Source organism: Nyctibius grandis, chromosome 1 (assembly GCF_013368605.1).
Source record: "Nyctibius grandis isolate bNycGra1 chromosome 1, bNycGra1.pri, whole genome shotgun sequence".
NCBI classification, from domain to species: domain Eukaryota; kingdom Metazoa; phylum Chordata; class Aves; order Nyctibiiformes; family Nyctibiidae; genus Nyctibius; species Nyctibius grandis.
This window is the reverse complement of record NC_090658.1, coordinates 57,334,307-57,357,780: the sequence shown is the minus strand read 5'-3', so window position 1 is coordinate 57,357,780 and position 23,474 is coordinate 57,334,307. Positions and strand designations below refer to the sequence as shown.

General features: G+C 40.7%; 1 protein-coding gene across 1 annotated transcript in view; it reads right to left on the bottom strand.

Moving 5' to 3' along the window:
• Window positions 1-23,474, bottom strand: part of IGF2R (insulin like growth factor 2 receptor) — a 61,916-nt gene that overhangs the window by 16,364 nt on the left and 22,078 nt on the right. The window contains exons 10-33 of the mRNA XM_068395168.1: window positions 22,604-22,707; window positions 22,027-22,191; window positions 21,576-21,716; window positions 21,058-21,204; window positions 20,023-20,154; window positions 19,492-19,639; window positions 18,127-18,304; window positions 17,453-17,568; window positions 16,876-17,038; window positions 15,163-15,342; window positions 14,023-14,124; window positions 13,238-13,339; window positions 12,399-12,573; window positions 10,875-11,042; window positions 10,148-10,291; window positions 9,309-9,487; window positions 8,859-8,946; window positions 6,009-6,215; window positions 5,494-5,624; window positions 4,679-4,776; window positions 3,692-3,828; window positions 2,879-3,069; window positions 2,089-2,215; window positions 1,584-1,706 (exon numbers count right to left, since the gene is read on the bottom strand). Of these exons, the coding sequence (XP_068251269.1) occupies window positions 1,584-1,706; window positions 2,089-2,215; window positions 2,879-3,069; window positions 3,692-3,828; window positions 4,679-4,776; window positions 5,494-5,624; window positions 6,009-6,215; window positions 8,859-8,946; window positions 9,309-9,487; window positions 10,148-10,291; window positions 10,875-11,042; window positions 12,399-12,573; window positions 13,238-13,339; window positions 14,023-14,124; window positions 15,163-15,342; window positions 16,876-17,038; window positions 17,453-17,568; window positions 18,127-18,304; window positions 19,492-19,639; window positions 20,023-20,154; window positions 21,058-21,204; window positions 21,576-21,716; window positions 22,027-22,191; window positions 22,604-22,707 (3,446 nt within the window). The remainder of the gene's footprint in view (window positions 1-1,583; window positions 1,707-2,088; window positions 2,216-2,878; window positions 3,070-3,691; window positions 3,829-4,678; window positions 4,777-5,493; window positions 5,625-6,008; window positions 6,216-8,858; window positions 8,947-9,308; window positions 9,488-10,147; window positions 10,292-10,874; window positions 11,043-12,398; window positions 12,574-13,237; window positions 13,340-14,022; window positions 14,125-15,162; window positions 15,343-16,875; window positions 17,039-17,452; window positions 17,569-18,126; window positions 18,305-19,491; window positions 19,640-20,022; window positions 20,155-21,057; window positions 21,205-21,575; window positions 21,717-22,026; window positions 22,192-22,603; window positions 22,708-23,474) is intronic.

Genomic DNA, 23,474 nt, shown 5'->3' with positions numbered 1-23,474 from the left:
CTGAACTGCACTGAAACAAAGACCAAATATTGCCTTTAATACTCCATTAACCAACAGAATGTACTGCATCTATACATGCTGAAGCAATCACAGAGCAGTGTTTGGTTACCACTTCTCTGAAAACCAAGAGATTAACACAAAATCTCAGCCAGATTATATATAATTTTATTAAGATGCCTCTTAAAAACCAAATCAATCCAGTATTTTCTTTTAACTACACAAAAATAATTTTTAATTCACAAGCAATACTCCTATTTTAGCATTTAAGATGCTTAAATATTATCTCATATTCAGTTCAACAGAAGAGCTAGCAATTCAACCTGCTAGCACACAGCTTAAAATACAAGTTAACTTCTACTGATGTTTCAGAAGCATCCAAAACAGAACAGAAAGCTAGAAAGAGCGTTGGCAGGGGTTTGAAGTGCAGACACAAGGCTCAGTGCAGATGCATTACAGCAATACATCACCATAGAGCAATTTTTGTGCTCAGCACACTCTAGCTGGAAGCTTGTAACTTCTTCCTTTTCACAACAGCCAAGAGCTGCAGCAGAAGCATCTACACTTCTGCCCTCATGTTCAAAAGAATACCCACCCTTTCGGACCTAAAGGGATTGGACAGAATCACAGAATCACAGAATGTTAGGGATTGGAAGGGATCTCGAAAGATCATCTAGTCCAATCCCCCTGCTGGAGCAGGATTACCTAGATCATATCACACAGGAACGCGTCCAGGCGGGTTTTGAATGTCTCCAGAGAAGGAGACTCCACAACCTCTCTGGGCAGCCTGTTCCAGTGTTCAGTCACCCTCACCGTAAAGAAGTTTTTCCTCAAATTTAAGTGGAACCTCCTGTGTTCCAGCTTGCACCCATTGCCCCTTGTCCTGTCAAGGGATGTCACTGAGAAGAGCCTGGCTCCATCCTCTTGACACTTGCCCTTTACATATTTAGAAACATTAATGAGGTCCCCCCTCAGTCTCCTCTTCTCTAAGCTAAAGAGACCCAGCTCCCTCAGCCTCTCCTCATAAGGGAGATGTTCCACTCCCTTAATCATCTTTGTGGCTCTGCGCTGGACTCTCTCTAGCAGTTCCCTGTCCTTCTTGAACTGAGGGGCCCAGAACTGGGCACAATACTCCAGATGTGGCCTCACCAGGGCAGAGTAGAGGGGGAGGAGAACCTCTCTCGACCTGCTGACCACACCCCTTCTAATACACCCCAGGATGCCATTGGCCTTCTTGGCCACAAGGGCACACTGCTGGCTCATGGTCATCCTGTTGTCCACTAGGACCCCCAGGTCCCTTTCCCCTACGCTGCTCTCCAACAGGTCTGCCCCCAACTTGTACTGGTACATGGGACTGGAAATGAGCTCTTAAGTTTAGATAGTTTTATAGGAATGCATCGCTTTATTTCCTAAAACAGTTTTAGGATCTTTTCCTAGCCAATTCAGCCACACAGCTGTTCTCTTCTCTCCTTCCACACTTGCAGTAAAACCTGCCCCTCACATTTTACTGTGAACTTGAGCAAAAGTGTTTCCTTTGCATACCCTATAGTCAGCGATTACAGTATCGGAGGGGATAAGATGCTTACCAGTTCCAGTAGCACATGAACTTTTAGCTTCAGCACAAACGTTCAACTCAATTCTTCTGTTGTGTGCATCACTGACGGTATAGCCAGACTCTCGCTTTAGCGATGTCAAATCAAAGAGGTGGCCTGTAGGCAGATCAGGGAATAATTAAATCTTTTTTTCAGATTCAAAGTCAAAGCATTTCTTTGTATGAAAAGCTTTCAGTAACTTAATTTAGTAGGAAGGTCAACCAGCCTCTACTTGCCTGCTAGCTTAGAAAGGCCAACAGTTACTAATTCATATTAATAATTAGATGTAAAACTAGTTTCAGAACTATAGACTATTTATGTTCCAAGGGACACTGAAGTACCTTACAAGATATTTCTACCCACCAATAAGCTTGTTAGTCACTATCCAGAGGATGCGTCACACTGCCCTTTTCTGATGAAGTCCCTCAAGAACACAAACGCAGTAGTGCTGCTTTCAGCAGCCTCTTCCACATACAAAATCCTGAGGCCTCCTCCTTACCTGTTGCAGGATTGGTTACCCGGCAGTCATTTTGCACGTTGCTTTTAAGAGGACACGCAGCAGCAGTGAACCACAAGAAGGTATATTCACAATCTTCAATGGCCATTATAAGTTCTGGCTTTGATTCCTAAACATGAAACAGTGGAGAGACAAACGTCTCTACAGTGTGATACTGTAAGATTTCATGCCATGGAGTTATCCCTGAAGCCTGTAGCTGAGCTCAATTTGAATGCCAGTCCTAGGACTTAACAGACCATCGTGGTCCAATGAATTAACCCAAGGACAGACTATTTAACTGTGACTATTTCAAATACACGACAGTATAGAATCATTACCAGGAGCAATAAAATTGATGAGGAGAGCTAAAGGCAGCCTGCTGGGCAACAGAAAATCCAGAAGGTGAGGGTAAGACATTTCACCAAACAGAAAAATACTTAATAGCAAGGCATACAGACATGCAAGAGTTAAGAACTACAGAGCCAATAGCATTATTTACTACTTAAAACACTTCCCAACCTGCAATACAGTTATCTTCAAGACACAAAAAGACAATCTGAAGCTGTTACAGATGACAAAAATCTGTGCTAGCATATTGTACAAAAGGATGTCTTAAAAACTGCTCAGCATCTAAAGTTCAAGTACTTATAAGCCAATCCACTTACAAGACTGGCTCCCATCCAACTACAGACAATTAGGGAATGGATAAGAACTGCCCACTATTCTCCATATACATACAGTGGTATGAACAACTTATGAAAGTATAAAACCCTGCCAGAAGGAGCCCACTTACAATTTTGCTTTCATCACACTTGAGGCGTAATATTGTTGTTTTCTTGCGAATTTTATCTGGACATTGGTCTCCATTAATATATTTCAGAATAGAAATACCATTTTCCCACCGGGGACCATCAGCCACTTCCCCAAGACTTGTACATTTTGCACCCTCCATGAGGGAGACAGCAGCATCAGAAGGACAGGAACCTATACAAACAAAAAGTGCGTTATTACTCCAAATGTTATTAAGGCTTACTTGCCTGGAATAAAACTCCACTATTCTACTTTCAGGTATGTCATGGTTGATCTGTCTCCAAGCCACTGTCCAAGTCATACTCATTGCGGTGTTTTTTCCCCCAAAATCACAAGTAGCAGCAACCACCTCGCTTCACTCAAGGTCATGCAGAAAGTAGTGGCAGCTACTACTGGGGAAGTAGACTACTACACAGAGCAAAAGGCTAGAGTCTGTTACCTGGTCTTCCCCTGCACAAAACATGGAGTCAGTCAGAAGGTGCCATAGAGAAAATCCTGGTTAACATCGTGTGCCAAAAGATTATTTTAATCTTTAAGAGCTATAGCAGACTTTGGATAAGGATGGAAGAGCTAGATTGCTGAAGTTATCAAGAGAAGATAAGAGCTGATAGTGAATCTCATCTGCCAAGCAGATGGAAATCAGGCCCACAATCTACCCTTCCCTCTGGTGCTGAAATTACACCACTGTCTCCATATGCTTTGCTTTGTGATTTTTTCACTCTGAACAACCAGCAGTAACATCCTGCCACTTGCCTACCCTAGCTACAGCGAGAACATATTTTTATTTTGCTCTTACTTGCAGCACCATATGGTACTAAGGGCTTGCAGACATTAATATAGTATTTCTGTGCAGAAGCAGATAGAGTAATTGCCTCCCAATTCTCTCTATGCCGTGTCAGAGGTGAAAAGTCATAGAAGTTTCCTTCATCATTCCTGTAAGAAAGACAAAAGATTCAAATTAAGAGGCATTTAAAAAAAATCAAGTAATTCTAAGTTACAATTCTTAAGTTGCTACAATAACTTTTAACGTAATAACTCTATAAGCAGAGTATCATGCTGGGAAAGAAACCTACACCAGACTTATTGCTCCCTACAAACCTCAAATTCAGTACAGAGATACATCACTGCACCAGCCATCCTCACAGTAACTGTCCACGTGCACACAGCCCTCAGCCAGTCCAAGAGTAATTCTGACTTTTCATTGAAGCATACAGGCTTTCAGTGCGTGGCAAGCACAAATGCACAGTTACAGTGGGTTGTTTTACCTTAGGGTAGAAACCTATCATGATGTCATATGTTAAAACTCTGGGCCAATTTTTAGCTACATTTGATGCCACTTATCAAATCTTAATAAGCTAATACTTGGTTGTGACAGAAACAGATGACATTTTTTCTGGATCTTTGTTTGGTGGAAGTTCCAAACAGACAGCAGTTGTATTCTTGTTTAAATTAGCTATAGTTAAATAACTAGACACTTGTAACAACCTAACGTATTCAGAGTTCAACCATCAATAACTGCATACCCAACAGTTCACTGATACTATGCGTATTCCCCAGAAGCAGCTCAAAGAAAGTATTTTTCTTCAGTGATATTAGTCTTAGGAAGTACAAATTGCAAAAGTTACTTAAGATACATTGCATTGGCATCAAATGCCACATTAGCTGGTTACTGACTAAGTCAAAACACAATAGCTAAAGTGGCAGTATTGCACTGAGTTGCAATAAGGCTCTATTTGTTTCTGTCATCATACAGCTCCATTTTAAGTTTGTGGAAACAACTTACTTGTAGGAGCACTCAGTAGATTTAACAGGTGGGCAAGCATACGGAGTATGCCATTCAAACATGTAGGTGCAATCTGGAGTTTCCTTCAAAAATACAGGCTGAAAGAACAAAATACAAAAGGAATTTACTTTCTCATTTAGACACATTGAAGCTACCAAAATGTCTCAATCTTGCTTCAAGAAGATCCAGGAGCTTGTATTTACATTTTATCTTAGAGCCACACTATGCTTCTGAACAGCTGAAAGCATAGCTTCTCCCAAACCTGAGTTTATCCACATGCACACTTCTGATAAAAGGGCAGCTATTAGGAGCTTCTGCCTCCTCCACGAACTAAGGGGAAGAGCAAAAGTAACTCTACGTACCATTGTTTAAGAACAGGAAGGAAAGCACAAGTACAGAGAGAGATACTAAAAACAAGTAACCAGCTTATTTTGGTCTAGCCATGTAATACTTGCTTTCCTTCAGATTCATCCTCCCTATTTTTTATTTCTTACAAAGAAATTGCTGTTATTTCTGGGAGAATATCCCTTCTCAGCACCTCCAAGAGCTTTGCTAATGGCAGGCATCCCTTAAAGGAACAACAGGCCCCGAGTTTCCTGGGGCATGACAAAGGTACCTTCCATAAATAGGAAATTCAAAACATTCCTCATTTTTTATTACCTCATGGGACCTTCCAGTCTCCTGCCTAATCTGTAAATGATTAGGCAGACCTTGAAGGAAGCTAGTTCATGTTCTTCACCTTACCCTTCCACACATTAAGAAGAGGGCAACTCTTGAAGAGAGTTTGTACAGGAAGAATATGTTTTGAAACTAACCTCAGATGTCATCTTGTCACAGTAGAATAATATGGCAGTTGATCGTTCATATATTTTATGACATTTTTCTCCACTGGTGTAATTAATCATTATTAAACCATTTTTGAAAGTCAGTTTTTCTGTAAGCAAGCCTAGAAGCAAACAGTTGAGAAAAGTAAACAGCTAAGCCAGTAAATACACAACTGCAGTAATACCTCTGGCAACAGGGTTACATAGACAGGAGTAATACACACAATAAAGTACTGATAGAAAGACCCCAACCTTCCTCTAAAATGTATGACCCAGTTATTGAATGAGTACTGCTCCAGTACAGTAGGGTTGAGCTCATTCCTAATTGTGTGTCAAGATAACTACATACATGACATTTTATTTGCACATGAAGCAAAAGTGGCAGGGTGCTTTATCTCATAAGGTGTACAAGATTAGCAAGAACCCCTCCTGTATCACATAGTAGCTTCAGTTACACCCCAGTTAATCTTCCCATTCTCTAAATTCCTTCCAATCAAGTGCTATACCTGCTACTTTTCTGAAATTATTATCCATCTTCTTTACTTGACACGATGACACAGTGTGAGCCTCTGGTTTGCAAGGTTCTGTTATTTCTCCACAAACTCTGAAGTAGTAGTCATACTCATCTGTACTCACTTTTATGTCCTTATTGGAAAGTGGCTTCAGGTTATAAACATGACCATACCTTGGATCTTTCACCTTGCAATCCTCTCCTTTAAAGAAAAGTTAAGAATTTAAAACACAATTTAATATCTACGAGCCATGCCAAATGCACTTAGGACAATTAAAGCCTACTGGCACAAATAAGGCCACAAAAATGATTAGCTGGCATTTTAGGGCAGTGACACTGAAGAACCATTTTAGTCCAGCTAAGTAGCTCCTTTCAGGAAGTCACAGATATCTAGAACTATGAGACTAAGCTACAAATTGAACATTTGATTTCAGTAAAGCGTTTGACACGGTCTCCCACAGCATCCTCGCAGCTAAACTGAGCAAGTGTGGTCTGGATGCTCGGGTAGTGAGGTGGATTGTGAACTGGCTGAAGGAAAGAAGCCAGAGAGTGGTGGTCACTGGGACAGAGTCTAGTTGGAGGCCTGTATCTAGTGGAGTCCCTCAAGGGTCAGTACTGGGACCGGCACTATTCAATATATTCATTAATGACTTGGATGAGGGATTAGAGTGCACTGTCAGCAAGTTCACTGATGACACAAAACTGGGAGGAGTGGCTGATGCACCAGAAGGCTGTGCTGCCATTCAGAGAGACCGGGACAGGCTGGAGGGTAGGGCAGGGAGAAATTTAATGAAATATAACAAGGGCAAGTGTAGAGTCCTGCATCTGGGCAAGAACAACCCCATGTACCAGTACAAGTTGGGGGCAGACCTGTTGGAGAGCAGCGTAGGGGAAAGGGACCTGGGGGTCCTAGTGGACAACAGGATGACTATGAGCCAGCAATGTGCCCTTGTGGCCAAGAAGGCCAATGGCATCCTGGGGTGTATTAGAAGGGGTGTGGTCAGCAGGTCGAGAGAGGTTCTCCTCCCCCTCTACTCTGCCCTGGTGAGGCCACATCTGGAATATTGTGTCCAGTTCTGGGCCCCTCAGTTCAAGAAGGACAGGGAACTGCTAGAGAGAGTCCAGCGCAGAGCCACAAAGACGATTAAGGGAGTGGAACATCTCCCTTATGAGGAGAGGCTGAGGGAGCTGGGTCTCTTTAGCTTAGAGAAGAGGAGACTGAGGGGGGACCTCATTAATGTTTATAAATATGTAAAGGGCAAGTGTCATGAGGATGGAGCCAGGCTCTTCTCAGTGACATCCCTTGACAGGACAAGGGGCAACGGGTGCAAGCTGGAACACAGGAGGTTCCACATAAATATGAGGAAAAACTTCTTTACATGGAGGGTGACCGAACACTGGAACAGGCTGCCCAGAGAGGTTGTGGAGTCTCCTTCTCTGGAGACATTCAAAACCCGCCTGGACGCGTTCCTGTGTGATATGATCTAGGTAATCCTGCTCCGGCAGGGGGATTGGACTAGATGATCTTTCGAGGTCCCTTCCAATCCCTAACATTCTGTGATTCTGTGATTTCTTTTATAACTGCCACTAAAGCAAGATGCAAAAGTCACACTGTAATTCAAAAACTACCTCGAAGTGGCCTCACAGGTTCTTCCTTCAGCCATGCTGAAGGTTAAGAACAGAACCGGAGACACTAAGTCCAGCACTTGCTTAATTATCTGGAAAGAACAGCGAGGTCACAAGGCCGAAGCAAAAGTTGTTGAGATGTCAGTCTTCTATCTTCTTTTAACAGCTATGAAGTTTCCTGAGTTAAGAAATAACTGATCATAGGAAGTGTCAGCTACAGCTTACGGGTCTACCAAGATGTATACGGAAAAGGTTTGGGAAAATTCTAGTTTAATGAGTCTAATCAGCTGATAGGCATCAGTAACTTTGCTGCTGATCAAGTCCTCAGTTTGACAGTGACCCTTTGCTCAATATTCTGAAGCTTTTAAAAAAACATCAGATTGCATCGCATGATTATTACGCTCCCTGCAATCGTTCAACAAGTTGGTACCAAGTTAAAGACATCACATCAGTTTCCCTCCCTTCAAAACCACAACTCGTCACCAATGTCCTGCGCAATAATTGCGTGCTGCAGAGCAGTAGCTTGTGAACATTCCTCTTACGCCACATGAGATCACTGGCAGTTTCAATAATACATAGGACTGTTGCGACAGATCCTTTACAGGAAGTTTGTATGTTTTATAAGGCATTATCTACAAGTTGCAAAACAAAGCCTGCAAGGGCAGAGAAGATGCCTGGACACTCAACTTCCCATCTAAGAGCCAAATGAGTACAAGAACTAGAACCTGTGATTCCTTCTTACATGTCCTGGAGTCAACTGTAAACTCTGATACTCTCCCCACTGGTCTCTCTCATATTGTCTAACAAGGGTCAAGTTTACAGTATAGCTTCCAGTCCTCAGCATGGGACAGGGAAGGACTTGCCAGGCATAGGATCAACTGTGTTCTCATGAAACCTGATGCCCCTTTTTAAGATTTACAAGACACTAGCAAGTCTGCCTGTGATTTAACAAGGTAGTACTATGATTTGTCAGAGACAGCATTATTACTTTATCTTCTTTCCCTAGATAGGGAAGCAACATTTGCCTGTCATCCTAAATTGTACTTTTAATGTTAGGTGTGACTCTTAGTTCACTTAAAGCTCAGAAGAGACATCCCTCCACAACCCAGCACCTTTTAACAGGAAGATTCACGTGGCAAGAAACAAACATAGCTTCACTAATTATTTACTTCTTGTACAGATTTGGTTGGTGTTTTAAAGCTCAAATAACTAGACTTACCTTCTGCTTTGTGAACAGGACACGCTGCCAAGGTTCTCCAAACAAATACAAACTCACAGTCATCCTCTTGCTCAAACACTGGTGACCCCTACAGAAAACAGCCATATGAAGGAGGCTTACTAACAATTACATTGCAAGTCTCAAAACATACATGCAGAATCCTTTTTTATTGCAGTTGCACAACCTAAGATCTCTATTATCAAATTTCAGTACTCGTTTTCAGCAGAGAGCTGCTTTTGGTGGCTCACAGGATTCCATAATAGAGTTCACTGTTGTGTTCTATGGGTTCAGGAAAGCAGTTGTAAGGAGAGACAAGGGAAAAGCCTGTATACAAGATATTACTTTTTAGAACCAGTCTCTCCATTCCAAGAGGAATAAACACTGTCTATTTTGTTATAGTAAGTCCAAGCTCTAAAATCCTCATTAACAGCAATTGGCACAGAAAATTACCATTGTTTGATCACACTGGAAGATTATACGTGTAGAATAACGCTGCTTATCTTTGCATGTGTCACCATTCAAGTAGGTAATGCTTAATGACCCATCAGTAGCAGCCTGTGGATTTATCTGAATGACTCCAAGGTTCTTGCTTTCATTAGCGTATTTCACACAAGATCCTATGACACCTCCTACAGGAAAAAGAAAAAGCCTGTATTTTAGTTCAAAGCTTTGACAACTAGAGTTAACTTTATTGTAAAATAACACAATGAAGTAGCTTTAAGAGAGCTTCAAGCATTAAAGGAGACTGTCTCAAACTCCTGAAGCAGAACACAACAGAAGTGTTTTCATAAATACAGTTAGAGACATTGTGTGCCTAAAGCCTTTGAGGAATAGAACAAGTTGCTGTCCTGCATTCACTGAAATCTTTAAAACTGCACTAACTTATCTGCTTCCATAGTTTGATAGAACACTAGAGGAACAGGTTAAATAAATGCAGTAAGACGTGGCATAAACTTCTCATTCCAGCCTCATTCTGTTAGGAGGCTTCAACAACATTTAACTTTCCTTTCTTCTTAAAAAAGAAAAAAGAAAAAAAAATATCAAGGATACTGGCAAATACTGCCCTCAATGCATTTTTCCCAAATGCATTCCCACACATCTCAATGCAAGAGTCCTGATGAGCATTAAGACTGCTCTCTGTTTTTTATTATACCCTTCACATACCACACCCAGGCCTATGCAAGTTCAGCAACTGAACAGATAGGATTCAAATAACCAGAGATGTCATTCTGCATATAAGGTCCTGCACCAGAAGTAATAAGTTAAGAAATGCTTGCCACTTGGCTTACCAGGGCACCCAGGCACATAGGGCAAAGGCTTGCAGACATTCAAGAAAAACGTTCGCTGCTTTGCTTCCTTTGAAGTGTCTATAGCAACCCATGGTTCACCCTCTTTGCTCAAGTCACTTAAGTCATACTCATTGCCAGCAGCATCTGAAAGACATGTGGTACATACAGTAAGCTGAAAGACAACTCATTAGATACTTGCAGCAGTATTGGGTTTGAAATGATACAAATTTCACTGATCAATACACACAATTTAAAATAATTTTCAGAATCACATTAGATATCCGTTGAAAGAAGGTACTGTTGCCATAAAAAATGTCACTACACCAAATGTAGAACAGAGTTCCCTTAACAGTTCCTTCCCACAAGTAACTACTCCACAATTCACAGGTGCATTTTTCCAGAGGCCCATACCAAATTAACCCATTTTCTTCAGAGCTGGGCTGAAGCAGCACCCAGTCATGGTAAGGATTAAAGGTTTTCAAAGTAATTATCATCTCTCTTGTGTATACCACTATGTTCCACATTAGCTTCTTGCCTGTCCTCATAAGTTAAGCCTGCTTCAAAACAACTTACCTCCTCTCCCTCTCTACAACTTTTATGAAGACTTCAAGTCTTACAAATGTCTTCACAACAGGTATTCTTAAAGCCCTCCTGCACAGAAGTTTGCTGTTCAGTTAATACTTCCAACATTTGCTGGACAGAGCCCACCCAAACTCCAGGTACTTACCTGTAACCTGGCAGTCTACAGGAGAAGGAGCACAGGCCAGAGCTGTGTGAAACTCAAAAAAAGTATCATGGATGTTCAGCACACTGTTTATCTCTTCACGCACAAACTTAAGCTCTCCAGGATATGAATCATTACAAATGAAAGTCACCGTGAATGTGTCTGATGTTCCTGTAAAACAAACACTTACTTGCTGCTGGTTCTCTCAGGAATATTTGAATTTAAGTTCAAGCTAACACTTGACTTTAAAATTTTCTAACAGTTTCTTATTACTAACTGCTTCAAGGAAAACACTACCTTATTGTTTATGGTTTTTTAATTGTAAATACACAAGCCTTCTTTAGAGACCTGTGCTAAATTGCCTAGCAGCCACAACTGTGTCTCCAAATGGGAGACCAGAACGCCTTGACACATTTCAAGAGCATAATTACCTTCACTGAACTGTGCTTCGTAGTCTTTGACTTGATATATTTGAAGAAACAGGAAACCTATAAAACATCAAGCCAGCTGTACTGGCAACCTCTAAATTACATCACACTTAGCAAAGTTTTGGGTTTTGGGGTTTTGTTTGTTTGTTTGTTTGTAAAAAGTTCAGTGTAATGACTGCAGAACAAATAATACTGATACTATTTAACCAGCATATGTTAAGTTCCCTTTAGTCCTCCTTTCCACAGCCCACAACAAAATGGCAGAACTATGGAGGAGAGTAGTATTTGTCAATGTATCCTAGTGTTATTAAAACGGTAGAAGCTCTTAAAGCAAAACACATGAGAGTTCAATCACTTGTTTCCCATTGCATTAGGTACGAGAACATCATGACTGGAAAACAAGAGATATCACCATAGAAATTTGTACAGAGGACAAACATGCAGGAGCATCTGATGTTCCTGTTTTCCTAAAAACCTTTTGTTGTTAAGGTGTCATATGCCTTTCTATGAAAACTCACTTTCAGTACAGTTGGAGAGCATGTAAAATCCAAAAGCTAGATACCCATTTTTCATTAGTCATATCTACAAAACAGACTTAAATTCATGAAGTAGGTGTACATGAAGTACTGGAGCACTTATTCAAGAAATTCCATATAAGAGAGTATAAGCTTACTGAAAAATGACCTTTCAGATATGAAACAACTTTAGAGAGCATTATTCATGAAACTGAAGCTTAAAACAATGACTTCACTTAGAAAAAGAGCCAGTGTTCATTTTGCTCATTTTCCCAATTTGACTATCCATTTCTTCATGTGAGAAGCAATATTTTTCATCTACTCAGTAAGGCAAAAAAAACCCTATGATTTGTTTGGTCTCTTTCCAGGAGTTTCGAAATGCACATGTATTACTGCAAACTGAGGCATTACCATTCTGCATGATTTGATTTCTTCCTGAAATTTTCATATGAACTAGCTTGTTTAAGTGACTAACACCAAGCCCAGTAGGTTTTAGTACATGAACAAAGGAAGGAACGAAGACCATTCACAGAAAGTTTGTACAATATTAGCATCTGTCTCCACTGCATATTTCCTGAACTCACCTGATTGCACATGAAAAGGACCTCTGTAGGTAAGAGTCAGAAACCCTTCACCAGACAGATGCAGGGTTTTGTCCAATTCCACCAGCCTCACCGATGTCAGATTTTCTGCTTCACATCCAGCAACTGTTTTGCCATTGATTTTACCACAATCTGGCATGGATCCACAAATGTTTAGCTAGAAGTTTTGAAGACATGTGCGTGTGCATAGTATTAACTGCATCAGAAGAGTTAGGTCCATGTAGCCACTTCTACATCAGTAAAACTCACTTGTCAAGAACTATTTCAAACAGCATGAAATGTCTGTCATTTCTAGACTGCAAGACAACCAAATATAACACAAGAACAATATCCCCAATCTTCAGCTTACAGGGTCCACAGATTCTCCCTGCTAGTAGTACAGGATGTGGTTTAGCAAGTTTATTCTTAGACTAAAAAACACTATGGTAGTATCTGTGGACAGCCTAGGACTACTGATATATACAGATTGCATTAAGAACGCTGATATGGACAGATTAAATCCCTTTCTAGGCTTCCACTGTCCATTTCTTCATCATTAGCAGATAAACTGGTATTACATAACAGAGTTCAAAACTGGAAAACCACGCATAGCCTTGAAAGTGTGGCTACCTTCTGTTTGCTAAGAACCAGAAGTTCGATGCTTTTAAGACCATCTGAGATTAATAAAGTTATCTTCCATTCCCCCCCTCAAGCACAGTATTTTCCTGCCAACTCAAACTTCATAAGACAACCGAGTCAAAGCTCCACTTGCTCACTAAGCAAGACTGGAAAAATGCAACAACAGTATCCATAAGCAACAGATTTACAGTCAGAATCCTTACCAAGAACTTCTTCCCAATGCCAGTAGCCATGTAACCTTTTCCAGAAGCTAATGGCCGCAGGTCGAACAGAAAGCCAGTGTTTGGATCTCGCACAGAGCAGGACTGAAAAAAAAAATTATGACAGCATTATTTTCTTCTTCTGCATTTCTTCTGTTAAATTTTTACCTCTAACTTGCTTAAACAGCCAAAGTAGTGATTTACACTTATTCCTAGCTGCGTACCAATCAGCAACTTAATTTGGACAACCAGAATACAGCTCTCGCAGTAACGCTTCATTCAATTATTTTGCACAGTTGTCCATTGACATTAGCAACATACAAATGTATCAAAGTGCAATTTAACAGATGACAACTATCAGATTAGCTAAAAGCAAGGAAATTTTAACTGAGGGTTGTTTTCATGCTAAGGTGTTTATGTTGAGACCTGTAAAGCAGAAGCTCAGTGTAAAAAAAGCCTCCTTTGACGATCCGTACATGAACAAGGACAATATATATCCTTACATATAAACTCAGTTTTACTAGCAAGCTTGTAAGGGAATGAAACATTCAGTGCCGCAGCAAGTAAGTTGGTCTCAACAGAGAGCACTTGAATACTTCTGTCAGCAGTTACGCATTTCAGGAACACTTCAAGAAGAAAGCAGTAAGATATCACAAGACTCCATCACTATCAACTTGACTTCACTGCACTTAGTTTTCTCCAAGAGCCATGTAAACACAGCAACCAGGGGTGCTAGAAAAAACATAGTACATTTAGACTCTGAATACAATTATGTCCCCCTTTCTCACCTGAGAATCATCTTTTGTTTCCTTGACTGGACAAGCAGCCTCAGTTTCCCATAAGAACGTGGCCACACATTCCTGAATAGCTATAAACCTTGGGCTGCTACTCTGGAAACAGATTGCAGAGAGAAGACTAGAGTAAGTGTAATAGCCAACACCTTCTCATGTTTGAGATTGCACTTTATGAGAAACTGTCAGGTTCTTCTAAAAGACTTCACTACAAAGGCACACAATTCCCACTCTTCTTCCCTCTCCCCTATTTATTTTGAAGGTCACCACTGAAACCATTGTCTAGCTAAACACTTAGCATGTCATTAAGCTTTAGGAAAGAACTGAATCTAACATCCAAACATTCAGATTAAATTCAATACTGAATCTAGACATGCATAACCAGACCTTGCCTCAGTCTAAGCTTTGAAGAGTTTTGGGGTATAATGCATAGTCCACTATACAAAAAAAAAAGTATAAATCAAGTAACACAAAAATCTGTTAGCTGAAGTAACAAGGTAACAGGAGTATTAATCATACACACTTCATTTCATTGTTTTCAGGCAAAAGCAAAGCAGTTCATAACTGCTCCAAGTCACAGATTTTCACCATACCTCTTGGGCTGAAGATTATGCGAATGAGTGGAGTAAGACCTGCAGATTCACAAATCTGCAAGAACAAGTCTAGGAAAGCTCCAGTCTAACGATCCCCTCAGTCTAAACTTCAGTATGTAGAGTTCTATCAGCAAAAGCTTTATAGATTTAAGAACTCTAGAATCAACAAGCTACAGAGGATGCAGAACCTAAGCCTAAAGGTACACTTTACAATATTCTTCCTCTTAAGAGGGTCTGCAATGTTTGCATGTATAAATCCTCAGTCTCAAGTCCTTGCGTATTTTTCATGCTAATTAGACTAGTCTGAAATATCACTGTCCACGGAGGCTGTTAACTAGTTCTTGCTTATGATAAAATACTCAGTCTGAGACACACACTTCTCTAGCATTTAAGTCAGCTTTGTTTTTACATCTCTATTTTAAGTCCTCAAGAAGTCTCCCTTGTCATGAATCTGCTATACACTATACAACTTCATGTAACTTCACGTTATGTGATGGATAACCTACTATGATGAAGCAACAACTGAAAGATCATTTGTCCTTACAAGAGTGCCCTTGGAACAGATGAAGTGGATGGTGGTGGTATATGTAGTTTTCTTTCCATCAGCATCAACGCACACAGAGCCATTTGCATAGGTTAGAAAAATGTGTCCAGGTCTTTCAACTACTAGTTCTTTGCTGGCAACACCAAGGTTACTAATAGACGTGACTTCAGAGTAAGAAAACTAGAAATAAAGAAAAGCATGTCAGCAATTCTGAACTCAAGTGAGGAGTTATAGATCCAGTCAGAAAGAAGATACCCACCACAATAATCTTGTATACAGAAGGTTGAGAGTTTTGAAGACAACAAAGGTGTAGAGATCCCCCTACATTTCTCCCTCATTCTGTACTTAAGTCTCACATATTTAACAGACAAGCTCCACAAGCAGGTGTGGTTTGATTTTTTGTTGTTTTTATTTTTAGTACAGTAAGGTGCCTGTAGTGCCTCACAACAGCCATCCTCATCTCACCAGCTACACAGCTTAGGAATTTAGGGAGGCCTATGCCTCATGCGCAGTAAGCAGGATTTAACTTGTACAGCTCTTTAAAACACAAACACAGTATGTGGAAGCCTCCAGGCATTCTTAGAATTAACCTTAGGGATCTGCCATGCTTAGCAAAGCCTAAAAAGCACTAGCAGAAACTGAGCATTAGAACACAGTAGGTGCTACTACCAAGGTCCAAATTAGTCTTCACTGCTGCAAGGTTAACTGGTGTTTCCTATTTTTAAGGAACTATTTCAAGTTAGCGACAGCAACAAACGGAAGAATACACCTCCAAAGCAGCTCTGTCCACAAAGACTTCTGCTTTTTTTGCTTTTTTTTCTTAGCAACTCCACATTTAGGTTGTACCCAACATGCTCACTTTTTATTCCAGTCTCTTCAGCAATGAAATAATGAAGCGCTAATGTGCTTCCACACGTAAAGTAAGTAGCCTTACACAACAAGGACTAACACAAGCACAGGGAACTAGTAATATTTAGCTCAAGTGCCATGACGGTGATTTACAGATTCAGTCACTCAGACATCCTCTTCAACAGTATGGAGGGAAGGTGTTCTCTCCATTTTACAGAAGGCATTAGGACAGGTTGGTGAGCTTCTAGTTCAACTTTCCCCTACAGCTTTGAGTACCAGTGAAGCCAGGCCTTGGGCAAAGTGTCCATCCAGCCTGTCAACACAAACAGTCCCATGACAAATTGTTACACTTCAGGGATATATAGAAGTAGAAGCCCATAACCACCACCTTTTTTTCCTCTTTTTTGCTTGGCAACTTCTGCCTAATCTACTCTTCAAAGCCAAAGAGAGCTCAAAGGGGGGTGACAAAGAATCTTTAAACACATTTCTCCCACAGTTCAACCTAAAACAAGCCAGAAGCAAGACAGAATATCCAGGAGAGCAGCCTGTTCGTAAAGCAATGCTAGCAGTCTCCGAGACCACAGGTTACACAGAAGAGATGCAGTTTATCTGCCTCTGTCACACAGGACAAAGAATCATGCATGTCAAACATGGCATTGGTACACTTGTAAAAATAAAGCTTTGGTCTTTGAAGAGGTGGACAGGAGGTCTACCATTCTGCAATGATTATGCCAACATTACAGATACACAGAATATCACTGTATTTTGCACAAAAAAGCCAGAATTCATGTGCCTATTTCGCATACCCCTTAATCTCACTCACTTGGCAAACCAGTTCTGTGCTGGGATGGAAAGGCTACTCACATTATCATGCCGATATTCCATCTGACAGACAGATGCTCGCCGGTCACATCCTGGGACAGCAATCAATGGTCGACAGACATTTATGTAGTATTTCTTGCGCTCACTTGGTCTTGAATTATCCATGGCATACCAGTTTTCACCTCTCTTCTCAGATTTTGCTAAACTGAGCAGGAAGAGAAAGTTCTACACTAAGAACACCCATTCTTCATAGATTCTCTCTAGCTTTCTCTGTCAGTCTCAAGAAACAGAGCAACTGTAAGGCATTTCAGAATAACTTTTTCCCCCCTCATTTTTAGGTGTCACAGTTAAAAAGAATACTACCAGGAAGTAGAGCACAGTTGACAAAGTTTTTATTAAGCAAAACCATCCCAAAAAGTAAACTTATATCTTAGCAGGCAAGTCAATATGCTAGAGGGAAATACTGTCTTCATTTCAAGATACTTGCAGTTAAGATTGTCACAACACATGAAGTTTCCAGTGCTGTCTACACAGGAAACCAACTTCATCCAGTGCTAAGCTATCAGCCTGAACACTAAACTAGAATAGCCAAGTTATGTTGTAGATGTTACTTTCCTACCTTGACAAGTCATATTGGTCCATGGTGTTGGGATCAGTCACAACACATTCCAGCGGCATTTGAGGACAAGCATATTCAGTGTACCACCTGAAGTTGTACGTATACTTATCTTCTATCTAAAAAAATGGCAGAATAGGTCAGTGAGGCTTTCCACACAGAATACTTTGTGACTCACATCTACTCCTTTATATTTTAAAGCTTGTTATCTCCCCTTGGTTTTGAGTGATACCTTCTCAGACTGATTTTATTGTAGATCTTGTCATTTGCTGTGTCACGAAAAAGACCAAAAATAACAGAACCAGAGCAACGTGACTGCTGTCTGCTGTGTTACAGGACACATAGTCCTACCACTTGTTAACTTCTCAGCCAGTTTCTTTTTTTTCAGCTAGAAATACAAGATGATCAAAAGCATTAGTAATTATATGGCCCAGAGACTAGAGAAGAGTCAAGTAAAAACCTGGATCCAGGTGAACAGCTTACCGTTCAGTGGTCAAGACAAGTTTTATGGCTGCAACAACAGGTGGATACACCAAGAGAAATAACTATTTCTCTTTGTCTGCTTTATAGATACAGGATATTTCCATCCATGAATCGCTGCTTGCACTGGCCTAGCAGCAACTATTGTCAGGATTTTGGGATAGAGATCCTTCCCTTCTTCATATAGAACTTCTTACCTGATATTCAGGCTGACCTATTCCAGCCTGACGGTCACACAGGAAAGTTATATGGGTAGATCGCTGTGTTTTCTTCTCATCATTGTATGCTGTACCATTTTTGTATGTCAACTGAATCAGACCATCATAATATGAAAGTTTGGAACTGGGCAGTCCAAGACTCCAAAACTGATCCTTACTAGAAAAGAAAAAGTGGGCTTTGAGACTGAACAGAATGCAGAATTAATTCTCTTTAAGAGAAGTCTTAGAAGTAAGCACACAGGTGTTTATAGAAGACACTGTAAGATGACAAAAGAATTAAGTAAGGTTGACTAGATGTAAGTGAGCCAGGATGAATAGAATGCTGCCAAAAGGAAACTTAAAACATGAACAGGTGTACTTCTTTGGAAAGGAGAGGAGGTTATACATTGCTTAGATATCTAGAAAACTTTAACACTGCCTTCTCCAGAGGAATGATAGAAATATCAAGTTTCCATCCTCCAGGGTAGAATTCAAACTGCAGACACCATAATGCTGGGCTCAAACTGGTTCCATGCAAATACATAGGGACAGTAAAGACCTAGCACTGCACAACAGTAAGGCTTCTCAGGAAAGAAAACTGCCTTCACTTGCTCTTAGCTTGGGACCAGCTTTGATTCAGAGAGGGTTTCTTTACTCTGACTTACCACTGGCTCTATCAGACCTAGACTGATCACATTCCCCTGAAGAACATTTTTAGTGTCTGCAGTGAACTCTTTTTGGCTGGAGAGTAACTCAGATGGAGCCAACTCAAGTACAGCTGCATGTGTTTGCACTGTACCACATCTCTGGCGACAGGCTGACCTGGAACATGAAGTGTACAGATACTATCTCAGACATAGCCTGTAGAAGATAACAGCAACGATGCTGTTAGAGTAACAGTACACATTGGGACTGTGCCTGCGCAGCACTTTTAGTAATGAAGTACAGTGCAACACCTAGGCTTTGGGCTCCACCTCTGCATAAGGCAGCCACTACTCAGTCTGAGCGCAGCAGTGCTTCTTTAGGCCAGCTGTTGGAATCCAACTGACCCTGAATCCAAACTGTGGGTTGTCTTAATACAGCTGCAGCAGTTAATCTACAGCTTACAGTCCCTATGGGAAACACAAGGGGGAGCAACGGACACACTCATTCCATCTCAAAAGCTAGCTTAAGCAAGACCACATGTGTGTGCACTTGCTTGAAACAGCTGGTAGCATAATTACTGCACTTCCAAATAATATTTTACATGCAAATTACCTGGCAACACAGTAATTATTTTACATGCGAATTGTTCACTGTTACACACAGACAACACATCATGCAACAAGAGATCTTCTATTACAGACAACAGAACTAGTTACTCACCTATGTGTCACTTGGCATGCTGCTGACTTTGTGTGACACAACTCATCCGGCACACTGCCACAGATGTTTATGTAAAACAAGTATTCAGTAGTATTAACTATATAGCGCCCATTTTTCTTGGCCAGAGGTGATAAATCAAAAGAGAAGCCTAATTGAGAAGGAATAAACTTTATCAGTTTATTTTCTTCCTGCCATCTCTCACAGGTTTTGAATCTACCAGTCACACAGCTGGTTCACCTCCCCCTGAATAAGTCTCCTTCCATGTAATTATTGTTCCAGAAAAAGTGTGGACATACTAAAAGCATGTTTTCTTATACAGAGATATTTACTACAGTAAAATGCACATTACACCTATTTTCCTCCACACACACTAGGGGAATATTAAGCATGTGCTGTTCTGATCTTCCATACACACGTGGATGCTTAGGCTTAGGCTGAACTTGCTTTCTTCTTGCACATCAAACGGACTCCGTATTGTGACATAAGTTCTATCTCTCACGACCTTTCAATTTGCTGAACATAAATACATACCTGCCTGAGGATCAGAGACTTGACAGTTATCTCCTTCAGTTTTAGACAGGACACACGCAGCAGCAGTATACCAGTCAAATGCATATGAACATACACCCTCAGACATCAAGATTGGAGCACTTTCTAGATCACCTGGTATCACAAGAACACTATGTTACACATACAGACAGTCAGGCTGCCAAAAGGAACTATGAATTTGAGCGTAGGAACACTAACTCCTCCCCAACAGCAGACCAAGATTAACTGTTAAAGTACCTCTCCTCTGAAAATGAGGACTAAATAGAAACAAAAATTCCTTGCACAAATTCTTTGCATCCTCCTCCTCAGAATAAAAGTTTAGCCCAGAGTTGAAGATGCACTGCTCAGTCTGTTCCTGTCACACTCTTTGAAAAAATGTTTGCTTTGACACACAAACCTGGTGTTTTGCTACAAAGCAACAGCGGTATTAGGTAGTGCATAACCTGATCCTAACAGCCAGCACACTTGGAGGATTCAGCTTCCACAGGCTGAGGTAGAGGAATACAGGTTTTCTATTTCCCTGGGAGACAGTTAAACCAGTGAGCTATTATATGGAGATGAACAACATTAACAACTTCTGCAAATGCTTCTGCTTTTCATAAACTGCAAGCAGTTTAGACTCAAAACATACTTATTGGAAAAGAAGGTTAAAGTATCTGATCTCAGTTCAGAACCAGTCTTTCTATCCCTGAATTGTCTTGATGGGAAAGTGCTTTGTATAGTTTCCGGGTATTTGTGTTGCTTTAAACACTTAAACGTGCTTTCATCATGTTTGTGAGAACCTTAGTTCAAGAGACTAACTAAAGGGTCTTTAAAGAGTACTTGTATAAAAGGTGAACAGAGCTAAATATCTGCAATTACATTGTTATCCTAGTAAACAAACCACAAGGCTTCAGCTTTTGCATAGAAGGAAATAAAAGACAAACGTATATGCTGATATTTAGCACTCATGCCTGGGCATATTAAATGACCTCCAGTTCTTAACTGGATCAGAGAACAGGGTGTGGATATTCTCACCTGGTCTGCACACTAGAGTGATGACAGTTTTGATTTTTTTGTTAACACCACAGCTGTCTCCATTTGAATAGATAAGTTGAATATTTTCTCCAGCCTTTTTAGGAGAAGATATAAATGTTCCAAGATTCTTACTCTTGTTTTGTTTATCTGTAAAGACAGTAAACGCATCACTTCCATTTCCCTGGAAAGAAGTGAAGTTTATACTATTAAGAAAACATTAACTAGCCAAATGGAAAGTCTTAAGAAAGCTTATGATTAGGAGTTTGTTTTTAACCTCACCAAAACCACGCTACAAAGCCCGGAGGAGAGAGTAATACCATTCCTTAGTTAGAAAAGGCTGCCTGCATCACTTCTTCTAGGGTCTTTGGGAGCACAAGAGAAATGTGCTCCTAACTTCTGTTTCCTCAAAAAACCGAAGGCACTCAGGGCAGCCAACTCCATTTGCAGAGGAAGTGCCAAGCCTTCAGAGCCTTAAAAAAAAAAAAAAAACAAACCCCAAACCACACAAAAAGACTCACCTACAGAGCAAACAGCAGCAGCATCTGGGCAGCTGGAAGCTCCTCCTCTCTTCAGCACTTTATGGCAGACATTGATGTAGTAATGCTTCCTCCCTACCTCCGAAAAGCTACTGTCCACAGCTTCCCAGTTCTGGGCTAGCTCTGAAATACATGGGGTCGTTAAGAACAAGTCACCTGGCTTAATTTTCCAGCATCTCCATGCCCAAATGCCTTTTATCACAAAAAAGGACCCACGTCTAAAACCACTTAAGATGACAGCAACCAAGGCAGTCATGGATATGGCTACTTTCACAATGCACTCACTTCTTTTGGGATGAGGGAAGTGAACACCAGTACTCCAGAAATTCACTAAGAAAAGCAAAGCTGATTAATGTTCAGCTAAAGAATTGCACTAGAGATGGCATGTAAATTCAGAACAAAAGTAACCGAAAGCTAGTTTTCACTGCCATACCTGAACTGCGGATCAGAGGTGACAAGTCATAATGTTTTCTCTTATCAGCAACTCTGCAGAGGAGATCCTCTTTCTCTTTAACACATGCGTATTTTGTATCCCAAGTGAAAAAATACGTGCAGTCCACTTCACCAGTAAACACTGGAATTCCTCTACCATCATCACCTTAACATTGAAGATGGATAAGCAGACGTTAGGTTTCCAGTGGGGGAAGGGGAGGAAAGCAAGGAGACTTGAGGACCAGTAATGAGTAAGGAAGATAAAGATCCTTTTCTGCACAGGACTTGAGTTTGTGGCTTGGGGTTTTTTGGTTTGGTTTGGTTTTTTTTTACTGTTGGCTAAGAAATGAGACTCTTTCACACCTCAGTATTCTTGATCATTGGTGTAAATTTAGAGTAGCAGTGCTACCACGTGGCACAAAACAATCCTGCCAGCCACAGAAAATAGTGCTTATTCTAACAATATTTATTGCTTGTGTTAGCTGTGGCTCAAAGCATGCATTCCTTGGAACATAAGGTCTACTAGCAAACACAGAAGTCAAACCCTGAGCAGAGTCATCACAGCTTGTTAAACTCACCTGCTGTTTCATTGCACTCAAAGTTTATGACAGTCATTCTCTGAAAGCCGGAACTACATGCATCCCCATTCGGATAAATTAAAGTGAGATCCCCATCAGAATATCTGAGTAAAAAGTCAGTTTTAGATAGAAACATGGGATCAGACACAATCACACAGTGTTCTTCACATAACAGAAGGCACACTCTTGTTTATTCAATAATTGTCTCACTCAAAGGGAAAACAAATGCTTGTTCAACATTAATACTGACATTCCTGCTGCAACAAAGGCTTGCATCTGCTGATTTTTCTGGTTACATTTCATGAATTTGTACAAAGTTTAAAGAATATTCTAAAGCTATTCCAGTTTTGAATATAATAGAATATCCATGCTTTCAGTTAGAATAGACTATTTCAGTTGGAAGGGACCTACAATGATCACCTAGTCCAACTGCCTGACCGATTCAGGGCTGACCAAGTTAAAGCATGTTATTAAGGGCATTGTCCAAATGCCTCTTAAACACAGACATGCTTGGGGCATCGACCACCTCTCTGGGAAGCCTGTTCCAGTGTTTGACCACCCTCTCAGTAAAGAAATGCTTCCTAATGTCCAGTCTAAACCTCCTCTGGTGCAGCTTTGAACCATTCCCATACATCCTACCACTGGATACCAGGGAGAAGAGATCAGCACATCCTTCTCCACTTCCCCTCCTTGGGAAGCTGTAGAGAGCGATGAGGTCACCCCTCAGCCTCCTTTTCTCCAAAGGTGGAATATCAGTTCCCATTAGTTCATTGCATGGCTATTTTTGCAGGTGGAAGAAGTCATACTTCCTGTAAGATCGCTCCAACAAGTCTGTTATGTGCATACAGACTGAATGGAAGACCGTATCTAG